The sequence below is a fragment of the Macaca mulatta genome, chromosome 16 (genome assembly GCF_049350105.2).
Source record: "Macaca mulatta isolate MMU2019108-1 chromosome 16, T2T-MMU8v2.0, whole genome shotgun sequence".
NCBI lineage: Eukaryota > Metazoa > Chordata > Mammalia > Primates > Cercopithecidae > Macaca > Macaca mulatta.
Window position 1 is genome coordinate 86,392,219 of NC_133421.1, and position 23,637 is coordinate 86,415,855.

Genomic DNA, 23,637 nt, shown 5'->3' on the forward strand with positions numbered 1-23,637 from the left:
GCTTCTGTGACTAAAAGCTATATGATTGCCTCAATTCTCTTTGTATACTGGAAAAAATGGCAGAAATCCATATTCTCTTGTATTCTGAGTGTTCTTTTTTGAAATCAAAGCCTGTGTGGTGGTTTTCAGCCACCTCAGTCTTAGTGGTGAGATCCTAGTGGGGATGTTATGTTCTGAGACTTGAGAGAAAACAGGAAAAATGAGTCAGTTGCTGCTCATCATACTTCAGTGGCTGGATCCACCTTCCAGTGCTCCCCCTGAACAGATGGGTCCCCAGCATTCTAAGAGATGCCCTTCACCTAGCTGAACTCACTGTGGGCCAGAATGCCAGTCAGCTGGTTTGAAAGTTAGATGTCCTCTGCCTGTAAAATACACAAACAGGTCAGGCGTGGTGGCTCATGCCTGTAATCCCAGCACTTTGGGAGGCTGAAGCAGGCAGATCACTTGAGGTCAGGAATTCGAGACCAGCCTGGCCAACACAGTGAAACCCTGTCTCTACTAAAAATACAAACATAAGCTGGGTGTGGTGGTGCATGCCTGTCATCCCAGCTACTCAGGAGGCTGAGGCAGGAGAATTGCTTGAGCCTGGGAGGTGGAGGTTGCAGTGAGCAGAGATCGCACCACTGCACTCCAGTCTGGACAGCAAAGAGAGACTCTGTCTCAAAACAACAACAACAACAACAAACTAACTAAATGAGACACCTTATGGAAAGTTCTACGAGAGTTTGAAAACACAATGCAATGTTTATTCTGCAATATTCATTGAGTAGCCATGCATGTCAGGCATGCAGAGGTATCTGCTAGATATTAAAGTTAAAAAAGCAATGGTCACTGGTGTTAAGAGGCTCACAGTCTATAAGAGAAACAGACATGAGTATAATGAGCTGCCTTAAAGTGTCATCAGTATGATGATATTAGTCATAGATATGCGAGGCTGTGGTGACAGCCTAGGGAGGCAGTTCTGCTCGGGGGGATACTTTGGTATGGAGGGGTTACCTAAGCTGAGTCTTTCTCTCCTGAGTCTTCAGAAGTGAACTTTTATGAATTATTTTTATTTTTATAAAAGCAATGTGTGCTTATTACGGAACAAACAGAAGCTGCTTTCAAACATGAAAGGATAGCAACCTCCTATTATCCCAGTCCCTTCAAAGAATCTCTTGTTAGTACCTCAGGGCATGAACAGCTGGATCCCTTTTCTATGCCTGTCATGCGTTTGAATATAATTATATAATATTTTGAAATGTTATTTAATTGTTTCCCTCTCCACCCCACTCCCATGCCCCCAGCAGTTAAGATTCGGTTCCACGTTCAAGATGTAGTGAAACAGATCAATCTTGGAGAAGTTATGAGGGAAGGACTTTATTACTTCCTCCTACCATTGTCCTTTCCCTGGAAAGATTTACTCTGCTGGGTGGCAGGAATGAGAGAAGGAAGGATCTGTGGGTACCAAGGTCGGAGGACCCTGCTTCCTGGCAGTGTTCCAAGGGTCTAACAAGACCCCTGAAAAAAAAATGAATCCTGAGCCTAGGAAGAGAGGACCACAGACAGTGTCAGAAAAGTCTCACACTGAGCCGAGATCGCACCACTGCACTCCAGCCTGGACGACAGAGCGAGACTCCGTTTCAAAAAAAGAAAAAAAAAAGAAAAGTCTCTCACATATAAGCCAGGTGGACCTGAAAGAGCCAAGCAGCAGGAACAATGACTGTTTCAGCAGCGACTCAATAGCTAAGAGTCAGCAACCCACTCTCATGCCTTGGCACGGCATCAGCTGAACTAGAGCCCTTAATACCATCCTGCAGAGGAGCAGGAACAACTGAGATTAAGTTTTCCTGAAGCTTGGTGGATGGGAGTTCAGAATCAGCAATCAGGAGGTGATAGAAAATAAAGTTCTTTTCTTTTCTTTTTGGACACAGAGCCTCACTCTGTTGTCCAGGCTAGAGTGCAGTGGCATGATCTCGGCTCACTGGAAACCGAGGTTCAAGCGATTCTCCTGCCTCAACCCCCTGAGTACCTGGGATTCCATGTACGCGCCACCGTGCCCGGCTAATTTTCATATTTTTGGTAAAGATGGAATTTTTGCCATGCTGGCCAGACTGGAGAAAATAAAGTGACAGCAAGAAACTGACAAACAGAACCCGCAGGTCTGTTTTTACAGCTCACTCTTAATTACCATCTCCAAAGCTAAAACAAGCACAGGTCTTCCAAAACATTTACACTGGATGACGGAAGCCAAGCAGAGACATAGTCTTAGATGACATCTACACATCAGTGAACACATGATGCACGTGGGTGTGTCTAAGATGATATGAGAGAGAGCCCGATGGGTTTGAAATCACAGAATTGGCTTTTTTATTTTTATTTTTTTGAGACAGAGTCTTGCTGTGTCACCCAGGCTGCACTGCAGTGGAGCAATCTTAGCTCACTGCAACCTTTGCCTCCCGAGTTCAAGCGATTCTCTGTGATAAAAGCGATAATAGCCTCCTGAGTAGCTGGGATTACAGGCAACCGCCACCACGCCTGGCTAATTTTTGTGTTTTTATTTATTTATTAATTATTACTATTATTTTTTTGAGATAGAGTTTCACTCTTGCTGCCCAGGCTGGAGTACCATGGCACGCTCTTGGCTCACAGCAAGCTCCGCCTCCCGGATTCAGGCAATTCTCCCTGCCTCAGTCTCCCAAGTAGCTGGAATTACAGGCACCGGACCATGCCTGGCTAATTTTTGTATTTTTTAGGAGAGACAGGGTTTCACCATGTTGGTCAGGCTGGTCTCGAACTCCTGACCTCAGGTGATCCGCTCGCCTCGGCCTCCCAAAGTGCTGGGATTACAGGCGTGAGCCACTGTGCCCGACCTCATAGAATTGTCTTGAAGTTCTTCTGCTACACTCCTCCCACCATCCTATTTGTTGCCAAGTCCAGCTGATCTGACTTCTTCTCAGTCCTTTCTTCCTATTCACACTGTCCTTGCTCACGGTCTTATTAATGCTATCCTAAACCATTGCAATGGCCTCTGAACTATCCCCTCTAAAACCACGTTCCCCCGATCATCCATCCTGTAATCTATTGACAGAGTACTCTACGTAAAGCATGAATTTACTCAAGTTAACTCCCTTACTCTAAAGTTTTTGAGAGCCATAAAGTTTAAACGTTGTGGCATGTTTTTTAAGGTGACAAATTCATTCTTTCATCAACAAGCATTTTATAAAGCACCTTCACTGGGTCCAGGCCCTGTTCAAAGCACTGAGGAAACACAGACAGTAAGACAATGCTGGCCGGGCTCAGTCACTCATGCCTGTGATCCCACCACTTTGGGAGGCTGAGGCAGGTAGATCGCTTGAGGCCAGGAATTCAGGACCAGCCTGGCCAATATGGCGAAACCCCGTCTCCACTAAAAATACAATAATTAGCCGGGCATGGTGGTGTGCGTCTGTAATTCCAGATACTCTGGAGGCTAATCGCTTGAACAAGGAGGTGAGGTTGCAATAAGCCAAGATCGCACCACTGCACTCCAGCCTGGGCGACAGAGTCAGACTCCATCTTGAAAAATAAATAAATAAAAGAAATTACATAATTCATGTAATCTCACAAATTCATGTAATTACATGATAAACACACACACACACACTAGCTGCTCTACCTGGCTCTAAACTCTTTTATTCCACCAAGCCAGCCAGGCCAGAGCTCAGACCTTGGCTGCTGGAGGTGGAGAGTGGGGGTAGGAGACATGGGGGATGAGATGAGGGGGAGATTGGGGGAGCTGGAGAGAGGGGGGCAGTAAAAGAAAACTCCCCCTCTTTTTTCAAGTTGTAACTCCTCCTGTATGGTTACTTAAGTGAGCGCCTGTCTTGGAGGGTGGGGCTGGGGGTCCCTGCCTGCCCTGAGGTTCCTTCAGCTTCTGTCTGATGTTGGGGGCCCCTGCGCACTTGGTGGTCTCTGCACATTAGTAAATGTGGTTTCTCTGGGGAGGGGTTCTCCTTTACACTGAGAATCCCCGCAGGAGGGTCCTTTCTAGGATCACGTCTCCCACTGCCCCCTGCGGCATTTAGTGTCCCCAACACTGTTCTGGAGTGAGTGTCCCATTACTGCTCCAGCAGGTAACTGGGCAGGTGAGGACTGTGGCCTCTGCCCTCCCACCAGGAAGCGCTGAACTTCCCTTCCACTGCCTTCTGGGCTGCGAAGACCTGGGAGGGAGGGGCAGGGTGGTTCTGTCTCTTCCCAGGTACATTACATTGTGGACAGTTCCAACAACTTCCTGCCTTCAGAAATCTCTAGACCAGAACCAGACGCCACTCTACTTAACATTTGCCCCTCGACTCCAGGGCATGTGGTATCTGCTGGAAAGGCCAGGCCCGGTCACTATGAGTGACTCTCGGGCAGCCCACTCCCACCCCAAAACGTCGCCCCAGAAGGACTCTAACCCTCTGAGCTTCTCTCCTCCCCTGTCATCTTATCTAAGCTAGCTTGTCTTGGGTTTTTGTCAGTTGCAATCAAGAGTTCCAACAAATACAAACCTATATTCACATCATACACAAAAGTAAATTTCTTTTTTTTTTTTTTGTTTGAGACTGAGTCTGGCTCTGTCGCCCAGGCTGGAGTGCAGTGGCCGGATCTCAGCTCACTGCAAGCTCCACCTCCCGCACGCCATTCTCCTGCCTCAGCCTCCCGAGTAGCTGGGACCACAGGCGCCCGCCACTTCGCCCGGCTAGTTTTTTGTATTTTTTAGTAGAGACGGGGTTTCACCATGTTAGCCAGGATGGTCTCGATCTCCTGACCTCGTGATCCGCCCGTCTCGGCCTCCCAAAGTGCTGGGATTACAGGCTTGAGCCACCGCGCCCGGCCACAAAAGTAAATTTCTGATGGATTCCTATTAAGCTTAAAGAACAAAAGTACAGAAATATCAGTAGAAAGTGTAAAAGGAAATGTATATAATGTTAGGGGTGGGAATGACCTTCCTAAAAATTGCACGAAGTCCACTGACCATAAAGGAAAAGAGAGACTTCTGTGTGACATACGACATCACAAACAATGAAATACAACTGAACAAATGTCAGGCTGAACAAGATATTTTGAAACAGGAATTAAAAGAAATTAAAGAATGTGTAAGCAAAAACTCAGATGTATGTAAAAAAAACCCCCAATTCCCCCTAAGAAAGAAAAAGAGGCGGAATTCTCTAAAAATTAACTGCCTGTTTTTCTGACTGTGGCTAGTGAGCCTTATCTCTCCTTTCCCAGGCATGGCAAAGACCCTGTTTCTCTAGCTGTGCAGCTGCAAGGTCACTAGACAAATAAACTCAAGTCGTAAAACATATTTCTCCTTGAAAAGTAAGAAATGATGTAATGCATGTCTCAATTGACTTTGTTTCTTGCTTCTGTAATACGCTTCCCCCTGCACAGATCTCCCCCAGCCCCAAAAAATGCTTAAAAGGTAACCTGGCCGGGCGCGGTGGCTCAAGCCCGTAATCCCAGCACTTTGGGAGGCTGAGACGGGCGGATCACGAGGTCAGGAGATCGAGACCATCCTGGCTAACACGGTGAAACCCCGTCTCTACTAAAAAATACAAAAAACTAGCCGGGCGAGGTGGCGGGCGCCTGTAGTCCCGGCTACTCGGGAGGCTGAGGCAGGAGAATGGCGTAAAAACCCGGGAGGCAGAGCTTGCAGTGAGCTGAGATCCGGCCACTGCACTCCAGCCTGGGTGACACAGTGAGACTCTGTCTCAAAAAAAAAAAAAAAAAAAAAAAAAAAAAAAAAAAAAAAAGGTACCTGACTCTTTGTTTGGGGCTCAGTTTTTTTTGGATGTTAATCTGAGCCAGTGCACCTAAATAATAATAATAAATCCTCCTCAACCCCTCGGTCTCTCTGATTCCTAAATTATCCCACTGCATTTCGAAGTATTGTAACATATATGATTAAAAAAAGGTTAACATCCCTAATACACAAAAAGCTCCTACAAATATGAAAAAGATAAATAACTTAAAAAAAAAGAAGAAAAGATATGAACAGGTCATTCATGGAAAAATACAAATGACTAATAAAGTTAAGATCCTCAAATTCATCAGTGATCTGAGAAATGCAAATTAAAAAGAGAAACACTTTCACCTATCAGATGATTAAACCTTCAAAACCTTAATGAAAGCCAGTGTGGTCCTGGGAGGTAAAGTGAACTCACACCTGTTGGTGTAGCATTCTGAGAGAACGATTCAGTGGTGTCCATTGACATTTCATGTAAACATATCCATTGTCTTGGCAATTCCACTTCGAGAAATCTACCCAGAAATCACTTACGCAAGTGCTCAAAGGTATGTGAGAAACTTGATAGGGGTTGGTTAAGTAAACGGTACCTATCCTGTGGAATGCTAAGCAACTGTTCAAAGAAGAGAGTAGACTTGTATGTCCCGACATGGAAAGATGTCCATGATATAGTGTGACTTACAAGGTCAACCTGTGGGACAATATATAGCATGAGATACATATATATGTATATATACATATATATGAGATATATATATAACGTTCTTGTGCATATATCTGTAAATCTATATGATATATATGTGATATATATGTGTGTATATATCGATCTCTCTCTATACAATATCTATATATACATATATGTCTCATGCTACATATTGACATATAGTATATCAATATATAGCATATATAGTATGTATATCTATATGCTATATGTAGATATCTATCTATCCATCTATCCATCTATCTGTCCATCTATCTGCCTATCTACCTATCTATCTATCTATCTACCTATCTATCTATCTATCTATCTATCTATCTATCTGGCTTGTATAGCATAAAGGTAATGAGCACAGGGTATGGCACCAGAATGCCTGGTTTTGAATCTTGGCCCTGCCACATACTAGCAGGGTGATCTTGGAAGAATCACTTCAGTTCTGTGTGTCTCAGTGTCCTCTTAACAATGAGAATTAGTGAGTTAACGTACATCAAGCATTTAGAATAGGGGATGGCACATAGTAAATACTGTAGCAGTGTTAGCTGCATAATAATAGAATTCCGTGTACCTTCAAGTGTTAAGAGTGCTCACCTTGAAGAGCGGACAGAAGTGGAGGTATAATAGGGAGACTCACTTCCTGCTTCACCTTTCTGTATATATATTTTTTAACTCTACGAGAACCTGCATTACTTTCAACGTTTAAGAACAGTAAAATGAAATTATTGGCTGGGCACAGTGGCTCACGCCTGTCATCCCAGTGCTTTGAGAGGCCGAGGTGGGTAGATCACTTGAGGTCAGGAGTTCAAGACCAGCCTGGCCAACATGGTGAAACCCTGTCTCTACTAAAAATACAAAAACTTAGCCAGGCCTGGTGGTATGCGCCTGTAGTCCCAGCTACTCAGGAAGCTGAGGCTTGAACCTGGGGGGTGGAGGTTGCAGTGAGCCGAGATCACGCCACTGCATTCCAGCCTGGGCAACACAGTGAGACTCTGTCTCAAAAACAAAAGAGAAGAAAAGAAAAGAAAAGAAAAGGGCCTCTTACTGCTGGAGATGTGTGTATTTTCTAAGAAAAATGGTCTAGAAGGTTTTTTTGAAAGATTAACTTGGTGTCCACAATTGAAACTGCCTCCCTAAGAGGGAGGCCCTCCATTTTACCCACAAACTAAGGGTGAGTCCGGGTCTGAAACAAGTGGAACACAGGATGGCTCTTTCACTTCAGGACATAGAGAATGGCATGTAAGAACTAACCCAATGCTGCTGCCATTACTCACAGTCCCAGAGGGGAAAGCAGTCATGTCTTCTGTCTGCACTCTGCAGACCTAACCCATCAGTTCTCAAACTCCTGTACGGGTCCCATGGTATCTGGACATGTTCATCCTATGGCGTCTTAGTTCCCCACTGCCACCCCTTCTGTTCCCTGCAAGTCTTCCCATTAGTCTTTCTTCCCAGTGGTTCTTGAGAACATTCCTGACCCCTGACACTCCCGTGTGGACACACAGGTGGCTCAGACTTTCCCTGTCCTCCCTGGGCTATCATTTTTCTGTTTCCTCAAATGAATGAAATAAGAGGAGTGGAAAGGATGAGAATCTTACCTGGAAGGCTTTGTTTGAGGCTCCTTAATAAAGGAGGGCAAGGCGAAGAGAAAGAAGACCAGGAGAGCCAGGAGCAAGGACCACTGGATGCCTTGGCTCAGGTGCCTGCATCTCCACAGGCAGGACCTCATGGCGGTGGGTCGGGTTCTAGAGGAAGGTTCTGCATGTCCTGGGGCCTTGATGTAGGCAGCTGGGAGTCTCACCGCTCAGGTTTCCTGGCCGGAAAGTGCACACTCTTTGTCTTAACAATGAGCCACTCCGGCAAGTGCTGAGTTTATCAGTCTCTGCCAGGGAAGGGAGGAACCGCCTTCACTGCTTTATAAAGGCTTATAGGCTGGCGTGGCTTGAAGGAAGGGAAACTCCTTATGTTCAAACACGTTCACCTTCCTTTTCTTTGTCTCTGAAGCCAATATCTGAAAGTCAAGCTTTATGAGAAAAATAACCACATTATATGCGATCTCATCTTGGTCAGGTTACTTAACCCATCTGCCTCCATATAAATGGAAAAAGCAGTTATCTTCCTTGTGGGATTATCATGAAGACACCTTGAGGCCGCCATGGACAATGCTTTGTTTGTGGTAGGCACCCAACACACATGTTCAACACTTTAGCTCAACCTTCCCTGTTTCTCATCTGAAATCATGACCATTACAACAATGACCAGCACGTTGAGGGCTCGCTCTGAGCCGGGCACTGGTGAGTCTTCACAGGCACTCATGAAACCCTCACAGCCACTCTAGGGGCTGGGTGCCGTCATCATCTCCATTTCACAGAGGAGGAAACGGCCTCCAAGAACAAACTGCCAGCCCAAGATCACACGGCGAGCCACTGGCTTGGGGTCCAGACCCAACTGACCTGGAGGTTGCATTCTTTTTTTAAGAAATAGAGATAGGTCTCAGTATGTTGCCCAGGCTGGTCTCAAACTCCTGGACTTAAGTGATCCTCCCACCTCAGCCTCACAAAAAGCTGGGATTACCGGCATCAGCCACCACGCCCGGCCGTGATTGCATTTTTCTTTTCTTTTCTTTTTTTTTTTTTTTGAGACAGAATCTCACTCTGTCACCAGGCTGGAGTGCACTGGTACAATCTTGGTTCACTGCAACCTCCGCCTCCCGGCCTCAAGTGATTCTCCTGCCTCAGCCTCCCGAATAGCTGGGACTACAGGCACCCACCACCACGCGTGGTTAATTTTTGTACTTTTAGTAGAGATGGGGTTTCACATCCAGACCATGCTGGCCAGGATGGTCTCAATCTCCTGACCTCGTGATCCACCCACCTCGGCCTCCCAAAGTGCTAGGATTACAGGTGTGAGCCACTGTGCCCGGCCGATTGTATTCTTACCCACTGCTTAGTAGCACCTACGAGAAATCATTCACTCTACGTTGATCAAAGCAATGCAAAACAAAACCCACATAATTCTTGGGAAAAAAAAGTACACCTCAGAGGAAAAACATCAAGACCATTTGTAGAAAACTTAAAAAATTCAGAGAAGCAGCCCTCCGTAAAGTACTGTGGGTTAGTCATTTTATAAAAATATTGTCCAGCGTGTTGAACTGTGGGAAAGGTTTTGGGGTCTGGGCTTGTTGTTCACACCTGGCAGTGGGCGTTTCTCCTAATGTACAGTTTTCAGTTCTGTACACAAGGCTCTTGGCCTTCACCCATGGCATGCACCAATAAATGATTAAACCACCATCCTCAGGGAGGACGAAAACGGCAGGAACATACGTCTGAGCAGCTGAGAGTAATACAGACGACTGATGGCTTCCTTTATCCCCTACCATACACTGCAACTCACAGCTCTGTTCCAAGGCATGGGCCGGTAGCAAGGAGAAACATCTCTGTTAGTACTGACTCAGCCTCTCTCTTTCTCTCTCACTGTGCCTAACCTACAGACACTCGTACATTAACTCTATAAACATTTTCTGAATTGATCCGTACAAGTCATAACTCTTTGTCCTAACTGGCCCCTTATCCTAGGTTCCCGTATGCACTTGACATGTACAATTATATTCCTGTATCTTGGTGCCTGCTTGCAACGCTATGCAAATAAGTGCACAGTGAAAAGGCATTTTCTTACTCACAGCACTGGTGTGACTAAACACAGTATCTGTTTCATCGCACCCCATGTTCTGAAGAAGGCACTGGCTCTCGGTGCTCGCTGCCTTCCGCAGGGCGTGGAGATCCACTTGAGCTCCTGGGTGCAAGCTGAGCTACTGTGGACAATCTGTCCCTCTCACCACATTAGAGGCAGGTTGAACTTGAAGACTTTGAGGCCAGCTGGTGTGGCAGGATAATCCAGAGTCCTAGTTTCCTGGTTCTCAGGTTCCAGCCCACTGCTGCTGTAGCATGTGCCTGGGCAGAATGTGGGATCCAGAGAAGTGTATGTTTTAGGATAAATTGACTTTCCATTTGTTTTGTTTTTGTTTTTCGAAACAAGGCCTCTTTCTGTCACCCAGGCTGGAGTGCAGTGGTGCAATCATAGTTCACTGAAGCCTTGAACTCCTGAGCTCACAAGATCCTCCTGTGGCAGCCTCCCTCAAAAGTAGCTGGGATTACAGGTACGTGCCATCACACCTGGCAACATTTTTTTTGTAGAGATTGGGCGGGGAGGTCTTGTTATGTTGTGCAGTCTGGTCCTGGTCTCAAGCGACCCCACTTCAGCCTCCCAAAGTGCTGGGAGCACTTCGTGTGAGTCACGTGTATGAGCCGCCATGCCCAGCCGCCAATTATTTTTTAAACATCATCACAATTTTGTGTTTGGTAAGATCTACTTTTCTCTCCTTTTTATTATTTTATTATTTTATTTTATTCTCTTAAGCTCAATGGCAAAAACTTTTTCTCCTTTTTAAACTAAAGCCTTGAACTTTAGTCTTTGAACTTTAGTATATATCAGCTGATGGGACATGTGAGAACTTACATGCAGATAAGACTTATTAAAAGATAATTTTTCTGTAAAAGGTAAAATCATTACTCAGATAGACATAGGACATAAAAATGTGCTAAAGATTTGATTCGGCCGGGCGCGGTGGCTCACGCCTGTAATCCCAGCACTTTGGGAGGCCGAGGCAGGCGGATCACAAGGTCAGGAGATCGAGACCACGGTGAAACCCCGTCTCTACTAAAAATACAAAAAATTAGCCGGGCGCGGTGGCGGGCGCCTGTAGTCCCAGCTACTCAGGAGGCTGAGGCAGGAGAATGGCGTAAACCCAGGAGGCGGAGCTTGCAGTGAGCCGAGATTGCGCCACTGCACTCCAGCCTGGGCGACAGAGCGAGACTCCGTCTCAAAAAACAAAACAAAACAAAAAAAGATTTGATTCTACTCATGAGAGAACCAGGCAGATATAATAACCAATTCAAAAGAGAAGTGCATGAGCACAAAGTAATTTAGATTGTTTTTCTTTTGCTGTTTTCAAGATTTTTCTCTATCTCTGGCTTTCAATATTTTGACTGCGATGTGTCTGTATGGGTCTCCTTGCATTTATTCACTTAGAGTTTCTTGGATCTACGTATTAGTGTTTTTCAACAAATTTCAGAATTTTTCAGGTATTATTTGTCTGAATATTTTTTTCTCTCTATCTCTGCCTCTTGAGCATTCTTTCCTAGGATGAGTATGTTGGTGTGCTTAACAGTATTCTACATTTCTCTGAGGCTTGGTTCATTTTTACTTATTATTTTTCTTAGTGTTCTTCATCTCTGTTAATCTGTCTTTATGTTGGCTGATTCTTCCTTCTGCCAACTCAAATCTGCTACAGATCCCCTCTAGTGAATTTTTCATTTTGATTATTTTTCAACTTTAGAATTTCCATTTACTTAAGAATTTTTTTTATATCTTTTTAGTTAACATTCTTCATGAGTCATTATTACCATGGCTTTCTTTAATTCTTTAAACATGGTTTACATTAAAAACTTTTTTTTTTTTTTTTTTTTGGAGACAAGGTCTTGCTCTGTCACTCAGGCTGAAGTGCGGTGGTGCAATGGTAGGTCACTACAACCTTGAACTCCTGGCCTCACGTGATCCTTTCTCCCCAACCTCCCTAGTAGTTAGGGCTACAGGCTAATTTATTTAAAAAAAAAAAATATATATATATATATATATTTTGTAGAAACAGGTTTTCACTGTGTTGCCCAGGCTGGTCTTGAACTCCTGGCCTTAAGCAATCCTCCTGCCTAGAACTCCTGAAGCACTGAGATTACGGGCGTGAACCACTATGCCTGGTCTACTTCGATTTTTAAAACATATTTATAATAGCTGCTTTGAAGTCTTTTTCCAATGTGTCCAACATTTAGGTCCCTTCAAAAGCACTTTTTATTGCCTGACTTTTTTTCCTGTGTATTTGTCACAGTTTCTTTGCATGTCATAAGTTTTTGTTGAAAACCAGACATTTTAGATAATATATTGTAGCAACTCTAGATGCTGAATTCCCCACTACATTGGGGCTTGGTGGAACTGTTGTTTGGGCATTTGTTTATTTAATTCTGAACTAATTCTATGAAGCCTATTTCCTGGTTTGTGTGCAGAGTGTACAATTTCTGATGTTTCTGCTGAGTTTCTTTCTTTTCTCTTTTTTTTTTGAAATGGAGTCTCTCTCTGTCACCAAGCTGGACTGCAGTAGCGCGATCTTGGCTCACTGCAACCTCTGCCTCCCGCGTTCAAATGATTCTCCTGCCTCAGCCTCCTGAGTAGCTGGGACTTCAGGCGTGTGCCACCACACCCAGCTAATTTTTGTATTTTCAGTAGAGACAGGGTTTCACATGTTGGCCAGGATGATCTCAGTCTCTTGACCTCATGATCCACCCACCTCGGCCTCCCAAAGTGCTGGGATTACAGGTGTGAGTCACTGCACCCGGCCTTCTGCTGAGTTTCTTAACCACTGTGTCTGGTACAGTTTCCACCCTACAAGTGGGCTCTGGGTCGGGAAAGGGAGCCCCAGCCCTCTTGGCCACACCTGCATGGAATACAGTTTTTGCAGCACAGAGCTGGGAGAGATGAGAGACACCAGTGGCATGCCCTTCTTAGAGTGAAACTGTAGCCTGGAGTGGAGGCAGAGGGAGCCCCCCATCTTCTTGGGAAGCCACACCTGCTTAGGAAGAAGATAGGAGGGGGATGTGACTCAGGTGCCACAGACTCTTTATTCTTACTGGGATTCAGGAGATTTTCTTGAATAAATATTTCTTCATTTGCGGTATGTCCTTAGGACAACATAATTTTATTTTAATTATTTAAATAATTTTCACCAATTAGGTCAGGTGCAGTGGCCCACACCTGTAATCCCAGCACTTTGGGAGGCTGATGTGGGAGGATCACTTGAGCCCAGGAGTTGGAGACCAGCCCGGGCAACATGGTGAAACCCTGTCTCTATAAGAAGTACAAAAATTAGCTGGGCATGGTGGTGCATACCTGTAGTCCCAGCTACTTGGGGGACTGAGGTGGAAGGGTCACTTGAACCTGGGAGATCAAGTCTGCAGTGAGCTGAGATGGTACCACTGCACTCCAGCCTAGGTGACAGAGCCAGACCCTGTCTCAAACAAACAAACAAACAAATAATTTTCACCAATTAAATGGCTCTTCTATAGGGAAAGGACTGCTGAGTTCCTCACATAGCTGTCTCAGATGGTCTACCCATAACTCTTGTGGTGGAATGATATGAGCATAAAAGAAGGCCACGTGGCCTATTGTTCCATGAAAGGGCCATATCTACAAAGCAACCTGGTTGATTGAAAGGAGTCAATCAACCAGAGGAGGAGGCAGACAAATCGTTTTTCAGCATAGGATGTCTTACTGGGTAAATTTACAGACAGAAAAGCATGGTCTTGGGGGGGCCACAGACATGTAGATCTCTACACTGCAACCCCTGAAATCTAGGGCTTCTGTCTTGGGGAAAAGTATATGTGCTCTGGAAGGAATGTGTAGGTGGCTATGAGTATCACTATACCTATGATGTCTGCAACAGCATCTCGGATTGTCTTGAAGGAAAAGTGAAAGTTAAGATGAATAGGTGTTCCTACCTAAAGAGTAATACATCAACTAGACATTTGGAAGGCATTCTCTGACTCAGGGTAGGTAGGCAGATTAGCATTTAAAATAAAGTCGCTTTTGTCCCCACACATATGTTTTAGCATATAAAAGTTACATATCAAATTTTAAGTCAAAGTTGCTTAAATAAAACCGAAATTTTAAATTTGATTTTGAAAATGTAATTAAATATTTTAAAAGCATACCTTGGAGATATTGTGGGTTTGATTCTAGACCACTGCAATTGCAGCAAAGTGAGTAACAGAAATTTTTTTATACAAGCTATGTTTACACTGTAATGTTTTCAGCCGGCCTTCCTTCCTTCCTTCCTTCCTTCCCTCCCTTCCTCCCTCCCTTCTTTCTTTTCCTTTCCTTTCCTTTCTTTTCTTTTCCCTTTCCTTCCTTCCTTAGTTCCTTCCTCCCTCCCTTCTCCTTCCTTTCCTTCTTTCTTTTTTCCTTCCTTCCTTCCTCCCTCCCTCCCTCTCTGCTTCCCTTTCTTTTCCTTCCTTCCTTCCTTCCTTCCTTTCTTTCTTTCTTTTTCTTTCCTCTCTCTCTCTCTCTCTGTCTTTCTCTCTTTCTCTCCTTTCTTTTTGACTGAATTTCACTTCTGTTGCCCAGGCTGAAGTGCAGTGGCACAGTCTCAGCTCACTACAACCTCCGCCTCCTGGGTTCAAGTGATTCTCCTGCCAAAGCCTCCCGAGTAGCTGGGATTACAGGTGTCCATCACCATGCCCGGCTACTTTTTGTATTTTCAGTAGAGACAGGGTTTTGCCATGTTGGCCAGGCCTTTCTCGAACTCCTGACCTCAGGTGATCCACTCGCTTCAGCCTCCCAAAGTGCTGGAAACAGGCGTGAGCCACCGTTCCCAGCCACTATAATGTTTTCTTTTGTGTGCAATAGCATTATGTCTAAAATACCAATGTACATGTGTTAATTTAAAAACATTTTACAGGCCGGGCGCAGTGGCTCATGCCTGTAATCCCAGCACTTTGGGAGGCCGAGGCGGGTGGATCACGAGGTCAGAAGACTGAGACCATCCTGGCTAACACAGTGAAACCCCGTCTCTACTAAAAATACAAAAAATTAGCCCGGCATGGTGGCGGGTGCCTGTAGTCCCAGCTACTCGGGAGGCTGAGGCAGGAGAATGGTGCGAACGCGGGAGGCGGAGCTTGCAGTGAGCCGAGATCGCACCACCGCACTCCAGCCTGGGGTACAGAGCCAGACTCCATCTCAAAAATAAATAAATAAAAAAATAAAAACACTTTATAGCCGGGTATGGTGGCTCACACCTGTAATCCCAGCACTTTGAGAAGCCAAGGCAGGCGGATCACTTGAGGTCAGGAGTTTGAGACCAGCCTGGCCAACATGGTGAAACCCCACTCTACTAAAAATACAAAAAGTAGCCTGGCGTGGTGGCGGGCGCCTGTAATCCCAGCTACTCTGGAGGCTGAGGCAGGGGAATTGCTTGAACCCAGGAGGCAGAGATGGCAGTGAGCTGAGATCGCACCACTGCGCTCCAGCCTGGGTGACAGAATGAGACTCCGTCTCAAAAAAATAAAATAAAATAAAATAAGACAACAGTAAAACTTGCTGCACAGATTGAAAGTTTTCTCTGTAACGTGATGTTTGATGCCATTTTGCCCATCCATAGTAGAAATTCTTTCAAAATTGAAGTAAATCGGCCGGGCGCGGTGGCTTAAGCCTGTAATCCCAGCACTTTGGGAGGCCGAGACGGGCGGATCACAAGGTCAGGAGATCGAGACCATCCTGGCTAACATGGTGAAACCCCGTCTTTACTAAAAATACAAAAAACTAGCCGGGCGAGGTGGCGGGCGCCTGTAGTCCCAGCTACTCCGGAGGTTGAAGCAGGAGAATGGCGTGAACCCGGGAGGCGGAGCTTGCAGTGAGCTGAGATCCGGCCACTGCACTCCAGCCTGGGGGACAGAGCGAGACTCCGTCTCAAAAAAAAAAAAAAAAAAAAATTGAAGTAAATCCTATCGAACCCTGCTGCCGCTTTATGGACTAAGTTTATGTAATATTACTTATTCTTTGTTTTCATTTCTTTTCTTTTTTAAGAACAACTCAGCAAAATAAAATTCCTGTTTATTGTTGGACAACATTGTTTCACACGTATATCAAACAGACCAAAACACACACACACACACACACACACACACACACACACACACAAACAAACGCGGCAACTTTATAGACAAGAAAGGAAAAAAAAAAAAGAAATTTTTTATCTTTAGCCTTTTTAACCATCTCATACAAACTAAGTACATACACAAACAAGTTACCGGAATGCTCAGAGTAAGATTGTTTTTCTATTGTCTTTTTTTTTTTTTCAAGTTTTTTTGCTCCTTTGAAATTATAATGAACATGGTCACGCCATAAGTAAAGTCAGAAGTAGGACAGAGAACGCTCCAAAGGTTGGTTTGGTTATCTAAGATCACGTCTCAAAAAAAAAAGAAAAAAAATGGGTGACCCTAGGCCAGGTGCTGTAGCTTACGCCTGTAAACCCAGCTGCTTGGGAGGCTGAGGTAGGAGGATTGCTTGAACCTGGGAGGCAGAGGTTGCAGTGAGCTGAGACCATGCCACTGCACTCCAGCCTGGGGGACAAGGAGAGAAACTATCTCACAAAAAACGGCTGACCCTAACAATATGTACAAAAATATAAAATGTAAGTAAAAAATACAAATTTCCTTTTTAAGTATTTTTTATGGAGGTGAATTTATACTAATAATCATGGTAATATTCCTATAACAAGATTTTTAAATTTAAAAAATTTTTTAAATTTTACTTTAAGTTCTGGGATACATGTGCAGAACGTGCAGGTTTGTTACATAGGTATACGTGTGCCATGGTGCTTTGCTGCACGCATCAACCTGTCATGTAGGTTTTAAGCCCTGCATGCATTAGGTATTTGTCCTAATGCTCTCCCTCCCCCTCCCCCACCCCCCATCCCCACCCCGAAAGGCCCCGGTGTGTGATGTTCCCCTCCTTGTGTCCATGTGTTCTCATTGTTCAACTCCCACTTGTGAGTGAGAACGTGCGGTGTTTGGTTTTCTATTCCTGTGTTAGTTTGCTAAGAATGATGACTTCCAGCTTCATCCATGTCCCTGCAAAGGTCATGAACTCATTCTTTTTTATGGCTGCATTTAAAGTACTTTGAAGAAAAAAAGCAGGGCCTTGGAAGTTTTGGTTCTTTTTTCCTCCCCTGTTGCAAATTCTCATGGTTTGGGTTGGGTGGTAGAGAGCGCGTGTCGTCTGCAGGCGGTCTCTCTACTTGAAGGTGACTACATTTGGATTCTGAGATGGGAAGTGGAGGATGACTAGGTCGCAGCCATTTTTTTTTTTTTAGTTTAATGTTTCCTTTTTTGCTGTCTAGTCGTCCTCATCAGTCTTCTGCTTCTTGCTATTGACATCATCATCCTCATCATCTTCAGCTGCCCACTTGCCTGTAGCAAACTCAGCTTCCTCGTCTTCATCTCCATCCTCTTCCTCACCATCACTTTCTTCTTCTTCATCTACCTCATTGTCAGCCTCCTGCTCCCAATTTTCCTCATTAGCGTTCCCGTTAGCAGAGGCATCTCTTCCATTTCCACCTCCTCCACAACTTTCTTCTTCTCCTTTAAGTCCTTGGTGGTGATCTTGGAGTTGGTGTCTATGGCTGCATCTGACATGGTGGGGCACGCCGGTGATCCAGTGCAGGGGATTAAAAAGAAAGCAAGAATTCCAGGACTCTGGCAATAAAGCTGCTGGAGTCCGTGGTGGAGGAGGAACCAAGGAGTCAGACGAGGAACAATGCAAACATGGCTTTTCAGAGCAGCCAGCGGGGGCTGTTTTCATTTCAACAGTGTTCACAGGATCTTCACCAGGAGTAGATTCCACCTCAAGAAACCCTCTTGGTGCATGCATAAGCAGCAACTTCTTATCCATAGAAGTTTGATCATGAGATTGCAGCAACTCAGCCACATCTTCAGGTTCCACCTCTAATTCTGCTTCTCTTGCTGTTTATACCACATCTGCGGTGACTTCTTCTACTGAAGTCTTAAGTCCCTCAAAGTCATCCACCAAGGTTGGAACCAACTTCTTCCAAACTCCTGTTAATGTTGATATTTTGACCTCTAGCCACAAATCATGAATGTTCTTCAGGGACTCTAAAATGATGAATCCTTTCTAGAAGGTTTTCAACTTACTTTGCCTAGATCCATCAGACAAATCACTATCTATGGCAGCTATATCCTTACAAAATATATTGCTTGAATAAGAAGACTTGAAAGTTAATATTACTCCTTATTCCATGGGCTGCAGAATGAACGTTGTGTTAACAGGCATGAAAACATTAATTTTCTTGTATATCTACATCAGAGCTCTTGGGTGACCATGTACATTGTCAATGAGCAGTAATATTTTCAAAAGAGTCTCTTCTTCTTAGCAGTAGGTCTCAACAGTGGGCTTAAAATATTCAGTAAATCTGGCTGGGTGCGGTGACTCACGCCTGTAATCCCAGCACTTTGGGAGGCTGAGGTGGGCAGATCACAAGGTCAGGTGATCAAGACAATCCTGGCTAACACGGTGAAACCCATCTCTACTAAAAATACAAAAAATTAGCCAGGCATGGTGGCATGCGCCTGTAATCCCAGCTACCTGGGAGTCTGAGGCAGGAGAGTCACTTGAATTCGGGAAGTGGAGGTTGCAGTAAGCCAAGATCCAGCATGGGCGACAGAGTGAGACTCCTTCTATATATATATATTCAGTAAATCATTCTCTAAATGAGATGTGCTGTCATGCAGGCTTTGTCATTCCACTTCCAGAGCACAGGCAGAGTAGCTTTAGCATGATTCTTATGAGCCACAGGATTTTTGGAATGGTAAATAAGCAGTGACTTCAACTTAAAAGTCACCAACTGCATTAGCCCCTAACAAGTCAGCCTGTACTTTGAAGCTTTGAAACCAGGCATTAACTCCTTTCTAGCTAGAAAAGTCCTGGATGGCATCTTCCAATGTAAGGCTGTTTCTTCTAAATTGAAAATCTGTTATTTACTGTAGCCACCTTCATCAATGATCTTAGCTAGATCTGGATAACATGCTACAGGTTCTACAGCCAAACTTGCTGTTTTACCTTGCATTTTCATTTATGGAGATGGCTTCTTTCCGTAATCTTTATGAACCAACCTCTGCTAGCTTCTAACTTCTTTCTGCAGCTTCCTCACCTCTCTTAGCCTTCATGGAACTGAAGAGAGTTCCAGCCTTGCTCCAGAATAGGCTATGGCTTCAGGGAATATTGTAGCTGGCTGGATCTTCTATCCAGACCACTAAACTTTCTTTGTAACAGCTATAAGACTGTTTCACTTTCTTTCTTTCTTTCTTTTTTTTTTTTTAAATAGATTCTTGCTCTATTGCCCAGGCTGGAGTGCAGTGGCACAATCTTGGCTCACTGAAACCTCCACTTCAGTTCAGGCGATTCTTGTGCATCAGCCTCCAGAGTAGCTGGGATTATAGGTGTGCACCACCATACCCAGCTAAATTTTTTTTGTATTTTTAGTAGAGATGGAGTTTTGCCATGTTGTCTAGGCTAGTCTCGAACTCCTGACCTCAAGTGACCTGCCCACCACCTTGGCCTCCCAAAGTACTGGGATTACAGGTGTGAGCCACTGTGCCCAGCCAAGCTGCCGTGCCCAGCCATGTTTCACTTTCTTATCGTTTATGTGTTCCATGGAGTGGCACTTCTAATTTCCTTCAAAAATTTTTCCTTTGAATTAACAGCTTGGCTAATTGGTGCAAGAGGCCTAGCTATTAGCCTGTTTCAGGTTTCTACATGCCTTCTTCATTTCTAATTTAATCATTTCTAGCTTTTGACTGAAAGCAAGAGACGCATGATTCTTCCTTTCACTTGAGCAGTCAGACTACAATATTTATTAAGTTTTGCCGTCTTACTGGGCATGGTTCCTGGTGCCCCCTAGAATTACAATAGGAACATCAAAGATTACTGATCATAGATTACCATAACAAATATAATAATAATGAAAAAGTTTGGGTCGGGCACGGTGGTTCATGCCTGTAATCCCAACACTTTAGGAGGCCGAGGCAGGTGGATGACGAGGTCAGGTGTTCAAAACCAACCTGGCCAAGATGGTGAAACCCCATCTGTACTAAAAATACAAAAAATTAGCCAGGCGTGGGGCCACGTGCCTGTAATCCCAGCTACTTGGGAGGCTGAGGCAGGAAAATCACTTGAACCAGGGAGGCAGAGGTTGTAGTGAGCCAAGATGGCACCACTGCACTCCAGCCTGGGCGATAGAGTAAGACTCCATCTCAAAAAAAAAAAAAAAAGAAAAGAAAAGAAAAAGAAAAAGAAAAAGTTTGGTGGCCGGGTGCAGTGGTTCATGCCTGTAATCCTAACACTTTGGGAGGCCGAGGCGGGCAGATCACTTGAGGTCAGGAGTTCGAGACCAGCCTGGCCAACATGGTGAAACCCTGTCTTTACTAAAAATACAAAAATTAGTCAGGCGTGGTGGCATGCACCTGTAGTTCCATTTACTCGGGAGGCTGAGGCTGAGGAATCCTTTGAACCCAGGAGGTAGAGGTTGCAGTGAGCCGAGATCACGTCACTGCATTGCAGCCTGGGCGACAGAGCGAGACTCTGTCTAAAAAAAAAAAAAGAAGAAAAGAAAAAAAGAAAAAAGAAAGAAAAAGTTTGAAATATGGCAAGAATTACCAAAATGTGACACAGACATGAAGTAGAGCACTTGCTGTTGAAAACATGAGGCCGATAGACTTACTTGATGGAGGGTTGCTGTAAACCTTCAGCTTGTAAAACAGCACTATCTGCAAAATACAGTGAAATGCAATAAAACAAGGTATAGCCTGTAAAAATATTTTTATGCAAAAAGAAACTGTCCACAATTTTAGTGTTCAATGTCCATCTAGTTGCCAACATAAAGAAATGGCATCACATTTCACACATTACATCTAGATCCAATTTATCCAAACCTAGAAGTGATATGAGGTTTTTACTATTGCAAAATTTAGTTTAATTTAATTTTTTAAATTTTGTAGAGACAGAGTCTCAGTCTGTTTCCCGGGCTCGTCTGGAGCTCCTCGGCTCAAGCAGTCCTCGTGCCTTGGCATCCCAAAGTGCTGGGATTACAGGTGTGAGCTACCACGTGTAGCCACAAATATTCTTTAGAACTGTGACAAATATTGCACTGATTTGGGAGTACTTCCAGGATCAGGAATTGGACAATCAATACAAGTGGGAAAATGTGGCTGGTCGCGGTGGCTCACGCCTGTAATCCCAGCACTTTGGGGGGCCATGGTGGGCAGATCACCTGAGGTCAAGAGTTCAAGACCAGCCTGGCCAACATGGTGAAACACCATCTCTACTAAAAATATGAAATTAGCTGGGTGTGGTGGTGCACGCCTGTAATCCCAGCTACTTGGGAGGCTGAGGCAGGAGAACTGCTTGAACCCAGGTGGCAGATGTTGCAGTGAGCTGAGATCATGCCATTGTACTTCAGCCTGGACAATAGAGCGAGACTCTGTCTCAAAAAAAAGAGTAGGGAAATGTGTTTTGTTATACAAAAATCATTTGTATTTCTGCTCTCTGAAAGTAGGAATTGACAAGCTTATTAATTAGTTCTTTTTATTACCAAGCACCTGTGCTGCTCACATTCTTCCCACATCTTGAGTCAGTGCTTGCCTCCGAAGAACCCACAAATCTAGATAGCAGCCAGACACTGTCACCTTTGATTCTGAAGACATAGGGCAAGTGATGTGGAGAAGCCTTTCTCTGGGGCCTGAACAGTGTGAGTCACAAATGCCTGTGTCGAAGGCTCTAGATTGTGCCGCACTATCACCGTTCACCAGATCCAAGCAACGTAAGTGCCTGCTGTTCATTTTTTATTTTTCTGAGACAGAGTCTTGCTCTTTCATCCAGGCTGGAGTGCAGTGGCTCGATCTTGGCTCACTGCAAGCTCTGTCTCCCGGGTTCACGCCATTCTTCTGCCTCAGCCTTCCGACTAGCTGAGACTACAGGCACCCGCCACCACGCCCGGCTAATGTTTTGCATTTTTAGTAGAGACAGGGTTTCACCATGTTTGCCAGGATCGTCTTGATCTCCTGACCTCGTGATCCGCCCGCCTGGGCCTCCCAGAGTGCTGGGATTACAGGCATGAGCCACCGCGCCCGGCCAGGTTCCTGTTGTTCTTTAGTAATTTTCCATTTGTACATCTGTGATTTGGGGTTTTCTAAAGTGCGAAGTCCAGGAATGGCACTCTTCTTGTGCAAGTATAAAGGTGAAAGAGTTTTACACTCCTCTTCGGCCAGTGTTTTCTTTTTTCTTGTTTCTAACAATTCTAACAATGCCCCTGGCTCCTAAAACTGCAATATTTGTCCTTGTAACAGGCTCAACAGGCATATCTATTTCTTAAAATATTTGCATAGTAACACAAAGGCAAAAATAATGCCAACTGGTAAAAACAGAAAAGATGTTAATTTGCAACTCTGTTGTTTAATAAAGGAGTAGATAATTAAGGTGCCCTAGGCAAGGATTCAATATTAAGTGAGCTTTCTGGTATTTCCTCCTTACAGACCGTTCTACCTCCTGGATGGTCGTGATCCTCGGGTGTGGCTGACTTGGAAGACTGAACCTGGGCTGGGCGGCTGATTTAAGTCCCTTTGGGCTGCAGCAGCTGGTCTTTCAGGTAGCTGAAAAACTCAGACAGGCCCTAATAGACTTGTTTGACAACATTTCTTTGGTCTCTGAATACAATTGCCATATTTCTTGTTCTCCTAAGGCTCTAATAATGACCAAAGAACCCTAGTTCATTTTCTTTTTTTTTTGAGGCGGAGTCTTGTTCTGTTGCCCAAGCTGGAGTGCGGTGGCGCGATTTCGCCTCACTGCAACCTCCACTTTCCGGGTTCAAGCGATTCTTCTGCCTCAGCCTCCCAAGTAGTTGGGACTATAGGCATGCGCCACCATGCCTGGCTAATTTTCGTATTTTTAATAGAGATGGGATTTCACCATGTTGGCCAGGCTGGTCTTGAACTCCTAACCTCAGGTGATCCGCCCACCTCGGCCTCCCAAAGTGCTGGGATTACAGGCATGAGCCACCACGCTTGGCCTCATTTTCTTTTTTTTGAGATGGAAGTCTCGCTCTGTTGCCCATGCTGGAGTGCAGTGGTGCCATCTTGGCTCACTGCAACCATTGCCTCTCGAGTTCAAGCAATTCTCCTGTCTCAGCCTCCCAAACAGCTGGGATTACAGGCGTGCGCCACCACGCCCAGCCAATTTTTGTATTTTCAGTAGAGAAGTGGTTTCCCATGTTGGCCAGGCTGGTCTCAAACTCCTGACCTCAGGTGATCTGCCCACCTTGGCCTCCCAAAGTGCTGGGATTACGGGCGTGAGCCACCATGCCCGGGCCCTAGTTCATTTTCTAAGATTATAGCCAACCATTTCCTGGGACATGGGAAGTCCTTCCACCTTCCCATGTACTCTCCTTTTAGAAGAATGAGTTTGATAGCAAGGGAGGCCTACACCACAGCCCAGTATTGTGGTAATG

General features: G+C 44.8%; 1 protein-coding gene and 1 long non-coding RNA gene across 7 annotated transcripts in view; one reads left to right on the top strand and one right to left on the bottom strand.

Annotated features, from left to right (window-relative positions):
* The window catches only part of LOC100426884 (uncharacterized), a 110,073-nt gene that overhangs the window by 80,045 nt on the left and 6,391 nt on the right, over nucleotides 1-23,637 (top strand). Inside the window, exons 6-7 of the long non-coding RNA XR_013407321.1 lie at nucleotides 10,513-10,614; nucleotides 22,667-22,779. This is a non-coding gene — a long non-coding RNA (uncharacterized LOC100426884). The remainder of the gene's footprint in view (nucleotides 1-10,512; nucleotides 10,615-22,666; nucleotides 22,780-23,637) is intronic.
* ST6GALNAC1 (ST6 N-acetylgalactosaminide alpha-2,6-sialyltransferase 1) overlaps nucleotides 1-23,637 on the bottom strand; it is a 56,202-nt gene that overhangs the window by 18,187 nt on the left and 14,378 nt on the right. For 2 of the 6 annotated variants that reach the window (XM_077972967.1, XM_077972968.1), the window contains one exon: nucleotides 8,057-8,481. In XM_077972967.1, coding sequence (XP_077829093.1) covers nucleotides 8,057-8,187 — 131 coding nt within the window. In that variant the 5' untranslated portion in view covers nucleotides 8,188-8,481. Of the gene's footprint in view, nucleotides 1-1,656; nucleotides 1,794-8,056; nucleotides 8,482-10,137; nucleotides 10,321-23,637 lie in introns of those variants that run through there. The other 4 variants (XM_015120448.3, XM_077972966.1, XM_077972970.1 and 1 more) reach the window with 4 other exon arrangements.